This window comes from Scyliorhinus torazame, chromosome 17, assembly GCF_047496885.1.
Source record: "Scyliorhinus torazame isolate Kashiwa2021f chromosome 17, sScyTor2.1, whole genome shotgun sequence".
Taxonomy (NCBI): Eukaryota; Metazoa; Chordata; class Chondrichthyes; order Carcharhiniformes; family Scyliorhinidae; genus Scyliorhinus; species Scyliorhinus torazame.
Window position 1 is genome coordinate 20,606,011 of NC_092723.1, and position 14,964 is coordinate 20,620,974.

General features: G+C 44.2%; 1 protein-coding gene across 6 annotated transcripts in view; it reads right to left on the minus strand.

Moving 5' to 3' along the window:
- Nucleotides 1-5,352: 5,352 nt before the first annotated feature.
- LOC140393765 (suppressor of tumorigenicity 7 protein homolog) overlaps nt 5,353-14,964 on the minus strand; it is a 221,064-nt gene continuing 211,452 nt past the window's right edge. For all 6 annotated transcript variants that reach the window (XM_072480157.1, XM_072480155.1, XM_072480156.1 and 3 more), the window contains one exon: nt 5,353-5,781. In XM_072480157.1, the coding sequence (XP_072336258.1) occupies nt 5,686-5,781 (96 nt within the window). In that variant the 3' untranslated portion in view covers nt 5,353-5,685. The remainder of the gene's footprint in view (nt 5,782-14,964) is intronic.

Here is a 14,964-nt window from a genome sequence, read left to right on the forward strand (position 1 = left end):
ATGGGACTAATTTGATAGTTCTATCAAAAAGCCAAAACTGATTCAATGGACCAAATGGTCACCTGTATATATGCTCTATGATAGTTGAAAGAAAGCATGGGCTTTATCCTAGTCCCCTGGCTGTCATCTACCCTCAACTGAATCAATACAGAGTAATCAATCATTTATATCAATGCTGGGGTTAAAATGGTCTCCATGCTTGCCTATCTGGAAGCAACGACTACCGTTCAAATTTAATTCAACATCTGCAAACCTCGGGATGGCCTGATGACACAACAGGCGGTCTATAAATCCAAACTCTTGTCTTCAACTCAAAAGTGCTATTTATGATGGGAGGAAAGAGGGATGATACCTTTGCTTCAAACCTAATGGCAGAATTTTCATAGAATTTACAGTGCAGCAGGAGGCCATTCGTCCCATCGAGTCTGCACCGGCCCTTGGAAAGAGCACTTCACTTAAGCTCGTGCCTCCATCCTATCCCCATAATTCAACCTCGCCTTTTTAGTCACCAAGGGCAATTTAGCTTGGCCAATCTACCTAACCTGCACATCTTTGGACTGTGGGAGGAAACCGGGGCACCCGGGAGGAAACCCATGCTAACATGGGGAGAACGTGCAGACTCCGCACAAACGGACCCAAGCCGGGAATCGAACCTGGGACACTGGAGCTGTGAAGCAACTGTGCTACCATGCTGCATTATTTCTAGCAACATTTACAATTCATTCCACCATAGCTGCACAGTGCATCAGTGTGTATCACGTACACGATGCAATTCAGCAACTCAAGGCTCCTTCAACAGAATCTCCTAAACCCGCAACACCGCCACTTAAAAGGACAAGGGCCGAAGGCACATCGGAACACCGTCATCCCCATGTTCCCCTCCAAGCCACACACCATTGACTTAGAGATATATCCTTTACTACCACGGGGTCAAAATTCTGGAACCCCCTTCCCCAACAATACTGTGGGTGTACTTTCACTACACGGCCTGCAGTGGTTCAAGAAGGCAACTGAGTGCATCTTCTCAAGGGCAGTTAGGGATAAATGCTGGCCGTGCCAGCAAACGCCCACATCCTGAAAATGAATGTTAAAGCCGCGGCAAATCACGCTTGGCCACAGAGTGGATAGCCTGGCAAATAGCACGCAGTGCAAAAGAAGATTTAAATCCTCTGCTGCCTCTCTTGAAAGCACTTAATATTTAGTGAACATTTAAATAAATTATTCCACTCCCTGATGTGCAAGCTCAAGGAGAATTTTTCTTTTTGGCCTGTTGTGCTAAAGTATGTGGTTTGGAGCACAGTCGATCAGCGGTTGTAAATGAACGGTACATTATGAAGACCCAAAGGATATAATTTATCTCCCACAAGTGAACTGACCGGATAACTCATGATCACTCAAGTTGTGAGAGAGTTACAGTTGGAGCCGCGAGGAATATAAATCACATCCCAGGGGCCTTCATAATGCATTTTATTTTGCCATATTAATTTTTTTAACATCTGTTATATAGATGATTACGTTTTCTGGAACTCTCTATTGCTTAGCAAATTGGTTCCAGTGCAGTTACAAGTGAGTACCAACCAGTATGATTCTCCTGCAGTGACAGTATTGATTGGTCTATGATTCCTTTGTTCTGGGATTACTGATTGGTCTATGATTCATTCCCTTGGATTGGGAGTATTGATTAGTCCAGAGCAGCACAAAACAGCAAGAGTATAGCAATTGCACGATGAGGAGCTAGGCAACTGCATGTGCAATGTGAATGAAATTGTACCTCACTGAACTGCAAAGTATCCAGGAATATATCTACAAGACCTTGTGGGTCATAATGGTGTGCAGATGGTGTGGCTGTAAAGATGGCATGGAATGGAAGGTTTTAGTTCTACAGAGACAAAGTAAGTCAGACGCACCAGCAAAGACGGTAAATGAAACTGTCCAGAAAGGGCACACACAGCATAAATGGTAAGGGGGAAATAAAAGAGCATTAGAGGTTGAAAAGGTCTTGACGCTAGACATTATGATACAGAATAGAAGCAACTGATGCAGCACATAAACGTGCCATAGACGAGGATATGATTAAGATAATAGTGACAAAACAATCCCATGTGGAAATGGGAGTCCTCAATGTTCTATATTTCAATGCTAGGAGCCTTAGGAATAAAATGGAAGATCAAGAGGCCTCTCCCAGAGATGGGTATGATGATATAGGCATCAGAGAACAAGTTCAATACCATTTGGATAGATCAAATGTTACAGACCATGCAGAAAAACAGATTATTTCAAAACTTGGTAGAAACTAACTGGGGTGAGAACTTGGATTGTAAGAGAGATGGTCCAGGTTTAAATGGACTTTGGCCAGGAAGACGGCATTTGACAAGAAGGAAATTGAACATCTGTTATAGGGCACCAGGTCAGGAAAAAGGAGTTGGATCATGAACATTAATGAAGGGCGAACAGATGCTATGGACTTCAATTTAATGGGAAGAGATTGGACAATCTACAGGCTGCAATAAACATTAAATCATGAACCTGGACACAATATTGAATTGTTAAATGGGGCAATTGGTCAACCAGTTTGGTTAAATTTGCAGATGTTTAGATTTCTGAATCCAAATCATCAATGCAAAGTAAGGATTAATCGTTGGGGCATTCAGCATCTTCTGACACTCATGGTGTTGTACCTTTCACTCAAATTTCTTATCCATTCCTGTCTGGCTAAAAGGTGTAAAGAGCAGGTGTAGACGTGCAGGTTTCCTGTAAGGCAAGGTTTTAATTGGTAAAAGAAAAATGCATGTCAGGCAATCTAAGGAAATCCATCAGAAAGTGGAGCGTCATCCTAGATTAATTTCCAGATAATTTGTATTGGTGATGTTGGCTGAATATTAGCCAAGACATTGGGAAGTTTGCCTGTGTTCCCTTTCAAATAGTACTGCTGGATCTATCTCCCTACGATAAGGAAAACTAGTTCCACGAGACGGAGGCTAAACTAATGTGGCAGGCAGAAAGGAGAGCAGAAGATGCAACTACGACGAGGTAAGATAAAGATGCTCAGGTAAGTGAGGTAGAAAAGTAATAAAACAGGACCAGATGTGAAAATAAAACGTCCAAAACATTTGCAGACCAAGCTGGATGCATGTTAATGTAAATATGAGGATATGGATGTTCAGCTGAGATGCCTTGTGCTCAAGTCTCTGGAGTGCGGATTTGAACCAACAACCTCTGACTCCGGTGGAAGAACGCTACCAAATGAGCCACTGCTGAAAGCACACGGGTGAGTTCCTGGCATTCATTGCTTAGAAAGGGGGGGGGGGGAAATGTTGAACGGGAGAGCCTGAATATGTTGACGGGTTGAGCATTCGCGCCACTTCCAGGCAGATTTGGAAGCGGAGCAGAACTTCGGGCAGGGTTCAGTCTATTTTACAGAATACAGTGTATATTTTAGCAGTCTCTGCAAACTGCAACAACTGCAGTCTATTTGGAGTCTGATGAAAGCAGGATTATTTTTCCACAAATCTGATTTGTATCATATGAATTATAGATGTAAAGTTAATCCCAGTCATTTACAACATACATCTGACCATTGGTATTACTGAAAAGAGATGTTGCTGAAGCTTTTTGGTTTGAATTCATTGGGGCAAATGCAAGAATGCCAAATTTCAAATGATGACATCAAATTACACTAAAGAAGGAAAGGATGCTGATTGGTTGGCAAGTTGACTCTGATTGGCGTAGGCACTGCCATGGAGAAAGCAACAGGGAGCTATCGGCTCCCCAAACGCCTGGGTAATTCAAAAAGGTGCAAGGCTTGAACAAATCTCATTTGTTTGCAGAGAATGGGTCGCTACATATGAATGCATGTCACTTTAATAAAGTGTAAACGGACCACGTTACGGATTCCATTTAAATTGGTTGCTAGTGTTGCTATTCGCACACTCCGAATTGTTCAGCAAGTGCTGCCCACTTATTGAGTCACATCGAACATTTAAGCATTTTGATTTAAAAACCTCTAGTAAACTTCCCCTTCGTCATCTCTGATCCATGGCCAACAATCCCAGCTTCTCTAGTCTCTTGAGATGAGATCCTCACCCCTGGTACCATGTCTGTGACAAACACTAGGGCACTAGGAAGCAAATGTTAATAACCCCACAAGGACAGGTTGAATTGGGAGTTGAAATTAAAATATGGAAGCACGACCACTTCCAGTTTTAATAGGGGCAGGGGGAAACCCACTTTCACGTCAGCCACTGGAACCCTTTAAGGAAATCGCATGCTTCCATTTGAACTCCAGTTTTATTTTTAGTACCTGTAGTTGAAAGTGGAGATGGATCCATGAGTCAAGTGCCTTCATTACACTACATGCGGGTAAGAGGAGCAGGAGTTTATCCACTAATCCACAGAGTTTAAACACCCCACTATGTTCCGCCTCTCTCCCACGTCCAATTCTCCTGACGCCCCCCCCCCCCCCCCCCCCTCCCCAACCATGTTGGACTTGGCTGCTACTTGTATACCGGCTGCTTTCCAGCACAATGGACAGCTAGCCAATCAACTTGCCTCTCGGCCAGGAAATCTGCTGACATTTAAAACAGGTCCTTAATTCCGGAAAACCATTCAATCTTTTCCCGACTCAAGAGCTCTGGGAATCTTAAATATTTGAAGATGAGAACCTGTAAAAGCAATGAATGTCAATGAGCATCAGAAAGAGAAAGCCGAGTTATTCCCAGAGTGTTGGAGTACTGTAGCCTACAACTCACCGGATGCCTTTGTTCAAATCACAGTCAGATATAACGGTCACAGGGAGCAACTGCAAATCTTTATCAGCAGAATCAGGCTGATCCTTATAAAATCTGGAAAGGCTTGGGTTTTGAAGAGGTGCTTGAAAAGTAGTTTCATCGTAGAATCCATCAGCACAAGAGGACGACATTCAGAAATCTAAATTAGTACCACTCCCCTCCACTTTCTCCAGAACACTGCAATTTTTTTCCCTTCAAGTATTTCGTCCATCCCCTTTTGGTGGTTGGATGAACTTCCACTGCCCTTTTAGCAAGGTGTATAAAACTTTTAACGGCATGGAACATTAAATGAACAAGAGAAGGCTAATTTTAGGACTCGTGTCAGGAAATTCTTCTTTACACAATCAACAACTAACATACAAAATAAGTTTCCAGATAGAGTAGCAGAGGTGAAGTTGTCAAAATCACTTGAGAAACAATTGAGCACCAATATCAAGGGGCAGTTGGAATTTTCTGATAAATAAGTTGAGATGAATTGAATGGCCTTCTGCATTCCGTGATTCTCTGAGCGAGTGCAGCACAAGTTAGCGAACAGAAATAAAATGGGGTTCATCTACACAAAGAATGCACAAAATTTAACTTTATTTTTTTTCCCCCTTTTGATTTTTTTTTTTGTCTGTTTCCCCATTTGGCAAAGAGAAACTGAAATAAATTCTTCTCTTAGTTCTTTGTTACAAGGTTTAAAGCACCCAGACTTGGCAGAAGTGACAGTGTCTACGACTTGCAGTAGTAATGTTCTCCTCGGCCCTTCCCTCCCTCGTCTCAATAGCCTGGGCAGTGTTTTGTTGTACACTGACAGGTCCAGGAAAGGGGGGGGGGGGGGGGGAGGGGGAGAGAGAGAGAGAGAGGTTTAAGGGAAGGAGAGAGTGTTGGATCTGTTTTCTGTGAACCATTTGTGTCAGATTCGGGTCAGCAGGTGCCAGAAGCTGGAGGGTAAGACACTCTCAATCTTCTCCATCACAAAGTTGAAGGGTGCAAAGAGCGTGCTGAAGAACTGCAAGACATTAAACAGTAAGGAAGTGAGAGTCAGAGACATGTCTTTTGATTGAGTAACATACAGGAACAGCATTACAAACCCAAAGGCACACCCACCAAACCTTCAAGGGAAATGCCTTGCTGTATTTTAAAAAACTATTTGACTCCTGCTTTGTCGACTGTCACTGCCTGCACTGCTCTGGAATGAGCTGATGAATTAGAATGCTGTAAAAAAGAACTGTAACAATTGTTTGTGATACTGGCAGATGAATGTTAACAGGGCATTATTGTTATGTTTCTTTGCAAAGTAGTAAACAAAATCATTTAAAATATTACCCCTCTTTTTTTCCAGATTATGAAAATAACTGTTATTCAAGGACTGATAACTAGTCTGCTCAATATGTATCCTTTTTTTGCACAAAGACGTCCACAGCAGAAGGTTTAAATGATTCCAAGATTGTGTGGATTCCACAATGGGAGACGGTGGAACTGTACACTTCTTCTATATGAATGTATTTACTGTATCTTGCGAGCTACAGATGAAAATACAATCAATCAGTCTTTTTCGCGGCTCACACTTTAGATTAGATGATGCATGCACGTCAGATTGGGCAGGCGATCTTTTTAGAACCCAGCTGTTTTGCTAGAAGGAAATTTATCTTCTTTGAAATACTCAATGTCCACCATTAACAGACAGCTCAAGGTTAGCTATTGCCCATGGTGCCAGCAGTACTTCAGTTGATAGCACTTTCGCCTGAGTCAGCAGGCTATGGATTCTAATCTTGCTCTAATGACCTCAGCACACAATCAAGGCTGATGTTCCCACTGAGGGAGTGCTGGGAGCACTGAACATTTACCTGGGAAAATAAATGTCCCCCAAAGTTTTACTCCAAGGAACGGTTCAGACCAGTGGTGGGAAACCTGCAGCCTGGGGGCTGCATCATGGTTCAGAGTGTGACCCCAAGACTTGTTGTTCACCGTTGTCCATGCGCAGGGCTGCGAGATTCCACTGGTGCCCATCCACATAGATTTCCTACTGGTATGACTAAAATGATGGGTCACAAAGCAAGGTGGGTGCTGATTGCGCTCACACAACACTGACTGGGAGAGCTGTGTGCTCCCTCTGCATCCAATCTAAGCACAGATATTTCTTTTGCGTTTACCATGAGGTTTTGACCGCTCTATAAATATATGAATGATTAAGCATTTTCTACAACTTATTTATTCAAGGGGTCATGGTCAGTGAACATGCTCGATTTAAACCTTGCGGCCCACTGAGATGAGGGAGGGTCACTCATGCGGCCCACTCACTAGCCTAGATTGTCCATCACTGGTGCAGACTATTCCACTGCTCAGGGCTAACACTAACAACGGCCACTCCTGATTCATACGTAGGATTGGCAACTGAAGGGCAGCATGGTGGCGCAGTGGGTTAGCCCTGCTGTCTCATGGTGCTGAGGTCCCAGGTTCGATCCCGGCTCTGGGTCACTGTCCGTGTGGAGTTTGCACATTCTCCCCGTGTTTGCGTGGGTTTCGCCCCCACAACACAAAGATGTGCAAGGTAGATGGATTGAACACGCTAAATTGCCCCTTAATTGGAAAAAATGAATTGGGTACTCTAAATTTCTTTAAAAAAAAGGATTGGCAACTGACCCCATGTTTTATTGCACATGTCTCAGTTCTTTCTCGTGTGTTAACAGCCGAAGCTGAAGTTTTCGACATTCTTTGTTATTTCAATCTGACATTCATAACCTTGACTTAAAAAAATCTGAAGCAGGCTGACTGCACATAATGTACAGCACAGAATCAGGCCATTTGACCCAGCTCATCTGTGGTATCAATACTTTGTGTGAGTCTCCTCCCATTCCACCTGCCTCATCTCAGCCTTTCAGCATATCTTTATATTCCCATTTCTCTCATGTACCTGTCTAGTTTTCTTTTTGAAAAGAATCTAAGTTATTTCCTTTAACCGTTTCCTGTGAGAGCGTTCTACATTCTCCGGGTAATGATATTTCTCCTCCTTTCCCTGTTGGATTTATTAGCAACTATCTTGTACTTCTGGAACACACCATTGTAAATGTTGGTTGCAAATGGACTCCATTGAAAGTGGTCCAGGATCAAAATGCAAAACCAGAAAGTAGAACTAAATGGTTTCACTGATAAACACTAAAATCATTTATCAAAGTAGTCCCAAACGGGGCAGCACGGTAGCGCAGTGGTTAGCATTGCTGCCTCATGGCGCCGAGGTCCCAGGTTCGACCCTGGCTATGGGTCACTGTCCGTGTGGAGTTTGCACATTCTCCCCGTGTTTGAGTGGGTTTCGCCGCTACAACCCAAAAATGTGCAGGCTAGGTGGATTGGCCACGCTAAATTGCCCCTTAATTAGGAAAAATGAATTGGGTACTCTAAATTTCCATTTTTTTTAAAAGTGCCAAACCCCAACGTACACACTCATTGGAATTCACAAAGCTCCAGCGGTGTAGCTTATTTTAAACGGGTCAGGTAAATAACAGCAATTTTTTTTAAACAAACGTATCTGGGGCTCAAATGGGGAGGAAACTCCAGGTGCAGCTATCTAGATGGTCTGGACTTTGGCGTAGAGAGCATGATCCTGAAATTAGTTCTGTTAAACAGCCAGCAGATTGTTAAAGATTTCAGGGTGAGACATGTGAATACACAAGGTGCAGGAGTCGACCACACAACCTTGTTGATCCTGTTCTACCATTCAACATGATCTTGGCTGTTCAACTTCATTTTCCTGCCTGCTCTCCAGATCGCTTTGTTCTGAGACCCCCAAATATCTGTCTATCCCCAGCCTTAAATGGATTCAATGATGGAGTGTGCACAACTACCTGGGACGGAGAAGTCCAAAGATTCACCACCCTGAAGCAATCTCTCCTCACCTCGGACCCAAACGACCAGGCCCTTATCCAGAGACTGTGTTACATTCCCCGACCAGCGGAAACAATCTCTCAGCGTCCACCCCACCGAGCCCTTTCAGAATTTTGTAGGTTTCAATGAGATTACCATATTGTTTATTCTTTTAAACTCCAGGTAACACAAACCCAATTTACTCAGCTTTTCATCTAAGACCAACTCCCTCATCCTGGGGACCAATTTAGTGAATAAATATGGAATTGTACTATGTAGGAGGAAAATCATGAATGGGAACATATACATGATGGGAAAATGCTGAAAGGGCGGCCTGTAGATGAACAACGAAGCCTAGGGACTCAAATGCAATATCATTGTCCACCTCAGAAACTCTGAGTTACTGGTCATGGGTTCTGTGGTCGATCCTCAGGCCACATCTTCGACAGCAGATTTGGGGGGTATTTCCGGAAGGTGGAATTGGTCCTTGGGACTCCAGATCGCTGCCATGCCCTTCTCAGGCTACTTTTCGGGGCCTCCTCTTACCGTCGGGTGTCCTTGAAGAAGGAGGTTCCTCCAAGTAGGTCTCCTCTGAGCAAGGGTCGCCCAGGTATTGATGTTTGTGTTGCATTTCTCAAGGTAACCTTCAGGGTGATTGATGTAATTGACAAAACGCTGGCTAACTGGAAGTCAATGGTCGCAATATAAATCAGGCTGTTAAACGTTGGGAACCCATTTCATGTTACTAGCACAGACAATATCACTGCCGAGATGTCAGGAGGGAATTTTTTTAACACCAGGATTTTTAGGGGCTGGTTTAGCACAGTGGGCTAAACAGCTGGCTTGTAATGCAGAACAGGGCCAGCAGCGCGGGTTCAATTCCCGTACCGGCCTCCCGAACAGACGCCGGAACGTGGCGACTAGGGGCTTTTCACAGTAACTTCATTGAAGATTACTTGTGACAATAAGCTATTATTATTGCAGGGAATGCTTTGCTATGGAGAGTGGCTGAAGTAGAGGTTCATGCATCTTTTAAAGAAAATATGGATAAATATTTTAGAGGGAGAGCAGTGGGGCAGTTGTGGCTAATTTTGGATTGTACTACTTTTACTAAAATATTTAACTAGAAACAATGGCAATTTCATTCATTCGGTTGAAACATAAGTAAGTTTTATTCGAGGCTGTTATCTTCTGACCCTGGTGCATTGCGAATCACATAGTGACGTGCAATCCGTCAGTGTAAGACCGTGTTCTTCAAAGTCAGGGGAGCGGGTGTCGGGAGGGTCGCGGAGCCGTTGTCCGCGGCGCTCCCGATCGCGCAAATCCCCGCGCAGCGGCCGGCTTTTCATAACGCCGGCTGCAAGCGGCCGCAAACGTGTTAAAAAGAAAAAATATTTGGCCGCATTGCGCATGCATGCATGATGATCGACGCACATGCACAAGCGCGCCGATAATCGGGCACGCATGCGCAGTGTGACCGCTATTTTTTTAAACGATTGCAGCTTTTTGTTTTACAAGTTCTGTAGTGGTTTTTATTCATTTATTTAATTTTTATTTCTTTCATTTATTTTATTAATTTTTTTTTTTACAAGTTCGGGGGGGGTTTTATTAATTTTTTTCATTAATTTTATTCATTTTTTTTACAAGTTCGGAGGGGTTAGGGTATTTGATAAAATTTTTCAGGAAAAAAATTCAGAACTTTGGACAGATGGAGACTCCATACTTTCCGACACCAGAAGGCTTCACCTTCATCCAACAGGTTCCATTGGAGGAGCGTGTACGAGGGCCAAAGGGACCCAAAACCATTTCCTACATTTTTGTCAGCAGCAAACAAGGTAAGAGAAAATGGTGGGTAGCGAAGGTCAGCCGGGTTGGGTCCCGAAGGTTGGCCGGTTGGTAAAAATGGGTCCCCGGAAAAAAAGTTTGAAGAACACTGGTTTAAGCTAAACTAACTTCCTCGCCCTAATATTGACTCCTTGCCCGTCTGAGAACTTTGCAGCTGAACATCAATGCCGAATAAATTTGACATCCACTCACACAATCGAACTTCAGACATATCATAAAATAGTGAAAGTGAAACATTACAATCCTGACCCATATCAATGTCCAACAGAGGAGGCCTTTTGGCCCACTGTCTGTACTGTTCTTTGAAAGAGCTATCCAAAAAGTCCATTCCCTTGTTCTTTCCCCATTGCTCTGCAAGTTTGTTTTTTTAAGTATTTGTCTATTTTCCTCTTGAAAGTTTTCTTTTAAAATCTGCTTCAACCAGCCAATCCCTCATCGTAACAACTTACTGTGCAAAATAAATTCTCATCACCTTTCTCCCCAGCCCGACCCGGGATTTTTTGCAATCATCTTAAATCTGTTCCTTCTTGGTCTCAGACCCGTTTGTTGGTGGAAACAGTTTCTTTCTGCTATACATCAGCGGATTATATCTTCGCTTAACCGCCTCTATTCAGAGGAGGACAATTCCAGTTTCTCTGGTCTCTTCACATAGCTGAAGATCCTCATCCCTGGTTTAATTGTGTTACAGCTCTTCTGCACCCTCTCTATGCCGAGGGTGTATGCTCTATGTCCCCAGAATTGGGCACAATTCTCCAGCTGGGAAGCGATTTACAAAGGTTCAGCATCTCTCCCTTTGTGGTTTTTCATTGAAAAACCACAACTTACATAATCACCAGAGATATGAAAAATCCTGAAGATTTCGACTGCTAAATGGAATCTGCAGCAGGAGTTTTGCTCCAATTTAAAAATAGCTTTTGGATTTTAATAATTAAATACTCAACTAAGTGTTATTTAAAAACCAGGTTCAATTGAAGCGTTTAGTAAGTTCGTGTAGAAGATATTTCCACTTGTGGCAAGTCCAAAACTAGGGGCCATAAATATAAGGTGATTACTAATAAATCCAATAGGGAACTCGGGGAAACATCTTTACCCAGAGAGTGATGAGACTGTGGAATCTGTACCCACAAAATGTAGTTCAGATATGTAGTTTAAAGAGGACGCCAGATAAACACAAGGGAAAAAGGAATCGAAGGATAGGTTGATATTTTGAGATATATAAGGGTGGGAGGAGACTCATGTGGACCATGTAGAGGGGGGGGGGGGGGGGGGGGGGGGTGGCACAGTGGTTAGCACTGCTGCCTCACAGTGCCAGGGACTCAGGTTCCATTTTGGCCTCGGGTGACTGTGTGGAGTTTGCACGTTCTCCTAGTGTCTTCCTCCAGGTGCTCCGGTTTCCTCCCACAGTCCAGAGATGTGCGTGTTAGGTGGATTGGCCACGCTAAATTGCCCCTTAATGTCCAGGGAGTTAGGTTATGGGGTGGACACTCGTAAATGGGCAAGATTGCTCATTCGAAGGGCCGAATGGCCTCCTTCTGCACTATAGGGATGCTATGGTAAACCAGTGGATCTGTTCCTAGATAAAAATTCAAACCATATCCACATTCTGCTCCGTTACCATGAACACTTTCTTCTACATCTGTAACATCTCTTCCATCAGTGACCAACAAAATTCCAGTCTATTCCAAGGCTCAATGTCCCCCAACACACTTCTAGTGTATAGGTTCAACTTATATCAAGTCCTCATCTGCATAAGTCCAGAATTGCCGTCCTCTGGTCTCTTGAAGCTCCAGCTGCATCACCTACACCACAGTGAACGGACTTCAAAATTCTCAGCTTCTCTCTCAATCTCTCTTTACCTTTGTGGTTTCCTCCTGTTTTATGTTCCCATATACATTCACTGTCTCTCAGTCTCGCCACTGATGGCTGCTCGTTGACTCCTGCCCCTGCCTAGACCACTTTTGTCCTGCCATTTCTCTCTCTGCTTTCAACCCACTATAAACTTTGAATAACTTCTATCCTCACCATAACTCTCCATACATCTTCCTACCTTCGCCTCCGCGCCCCACACTACCAAGAAAGACCCTTCAAAAGCCCTTCTGCATTTAAGAACATCAGGAGTGAGCCATCTGGCCCCTCGAGCCTGCTCCGCCATTCAATGAGATCATGGCTGATCTTTTGTGAACTTGGCTCCACTTTCCGGCCCGAACACCATAACCCTTAATCCCTTTATTCTTCAAAAAACTATGTATCTTTATCTTAAAAACATGTAATGAAGGAGCCTCTACTGCTTCACTGGGCAAGGAATTCCATAGATTCACAACCCTTTGGGTGAAGAAGTTCCTCCTAAACTCAGTCCTTAAGGAGGAAAAGCAGCAACATAGTTGTTCATGTTGGTGAATTATGTTCAAGAGTGAGATTCTTTGCTTAATGACCCGTGGTATCACCTTTTTGACAACCGCCGACACAACTGTTAACGAAACACCTTTTGTTCTCATCCCAACAATACAGTATCTCTGCTGCCTTCACGATACAGCACGGAGTGGTTTGTTAGGCTTGGTCTCAACAGCCTTTTCCCAGAATATTATTTCCTGACACCTGCCCTGAATGACACAGCACAGGACGAGGCCATCCAGCCCCATTGTGCTCTTGCTGGCTCTCCAAATTGTTCCTTATATCACTGCACACAGAAGTTAGTGCTTACAGCTGAGATTTATAACTCTTGAAGACTAGAAATAAAACTCATACTTGCCAGGTGGAATGTTACACTCATTTAAAATAAAAAGTCAATAAATAGACATAGGACGATTCTAAGTGGAACAATATTACTAACTATCATTGTAATTTTCCCAATGGGGTGGAAATCATATTTATAAAAAACAGATGGGCTTATTTAAACCAGTTCCTTTGTGCATCTGCTGACTTGCCAGCCCTGACTGTCTTTTCACAGAGTATTCTTTCCACTGATACACACTCTCATATTTAGCAAAACCTAATCTCTATTGGTTCAGTACGAAAAAGGCCCCAGCGTTTTCCCATTAATCAGACAAAGCCTCGACCCAAACTGTGGAGACACAGAAGCAAAGTGAGCAGCATTGCTGCCCCCCCCCCCCCCCGCACAACAGACTGGTGCATGGATCTGGTTCCTGCTCCCGAGGCTGCTCTGGTTAGTTTCACACTGGCTATGAAGTGGAGTCAGCACATTCAAGAGAGTTCGATTCCTCCCCCCAACCCGCTTTCTTTGGATTGTTGACTCGGCCACTAACTAGCACCCTGGCCAATCCCCCTTGTGAAGAGGAGATTTATTACAGAATTACCAGCAGCAACACATGAATTGTCCCTCTGCCTTATTTCACCATCCAGTGCCAAGGGTAGCACAAGTGGCTATCACTGTGGCTTCACAGCGCCAGGGTTCCAGGTTTGATTCCCCGCTGGGTCACTGTCTGTACAGAGTCTGCATGTTCTCCCCGTGTCTCCGGGTGCTCTGGTTTCCTCCCACAGTCCAAAGATGTGCAGGTTAGGTGGATTGGCCATGATAAATTGCCTTCAGTGACCAAAAAGGTTAGATGGGGTTATTGGGATAGGGTGGAAGTGAGGGCTTAAGTGGGTCGGTGCAGACTCGATGGGCCGAATGGCCTCCTTCTGCACTGCATGTTTTTTTTTAATAAACATTTTATTGAGGTATTTTTTGGTATAACAACAACACAATAAACAATGTGCATGAAACTATAAACATAGTGCAAAAGTCATCTCCCTCCCTTACAGGTCCCACCTATTATTAACCCCCTACTCTCAGCTAAACTAACCCCCCCCCCCCCACCCTTCTGCTGACGATTAATTTTCCACGAAGAAGTCGACGAACGGTTGCCACCTCCGGGCGAACCCTAAAAGTGACCCTCTTGAGGCAAATTTGATTTTCTCCAAACAGAGAAAGCTAGCCATGTCTGATAGCCAGGTCTCCCGAATTCGGGGGCTTTGAGTCCCTTCAAGCTAACGGTATCCGTATCCGGGCTACCAGGGAAGCTAAGGCCAGAACGTCTGCCTCTTTCTCCTCCTGGATTCCCGGGTCTTCCAACACCCCAAAAATCGCCACCTCTGGACTCCGCGCCACCCTTATTTTTAACACCGTGGACATGACATCTGCAAACCCCTGCCAAAATCCCCGAAGCTTCGGACATGCCCAGAACATGTGGCCATGGTTCGCTGGTCCTCCCGCACATTTTGCACACCTGTCCTCCACCCCAAAGAATCTGCTCACCCAGGCCACTGTCATGTGAGCCCGGTGAACAACCTTAAATTGTATCAGGCTGAGCCCGGCACATGTTGCGGACACGTTGACTCTACTCAACCCGTCTGCCCATCGACCATCCTCTATCTCACCTCCCAGCTCCTCCTCCCACTTGCGCTTCAGCTCCTCGTTCTGCGTCTCCTCTGACCCCATAAGTACCTTGTAAATGTCCGAGATGCTCCCTTCTTCTATCCACCCTCT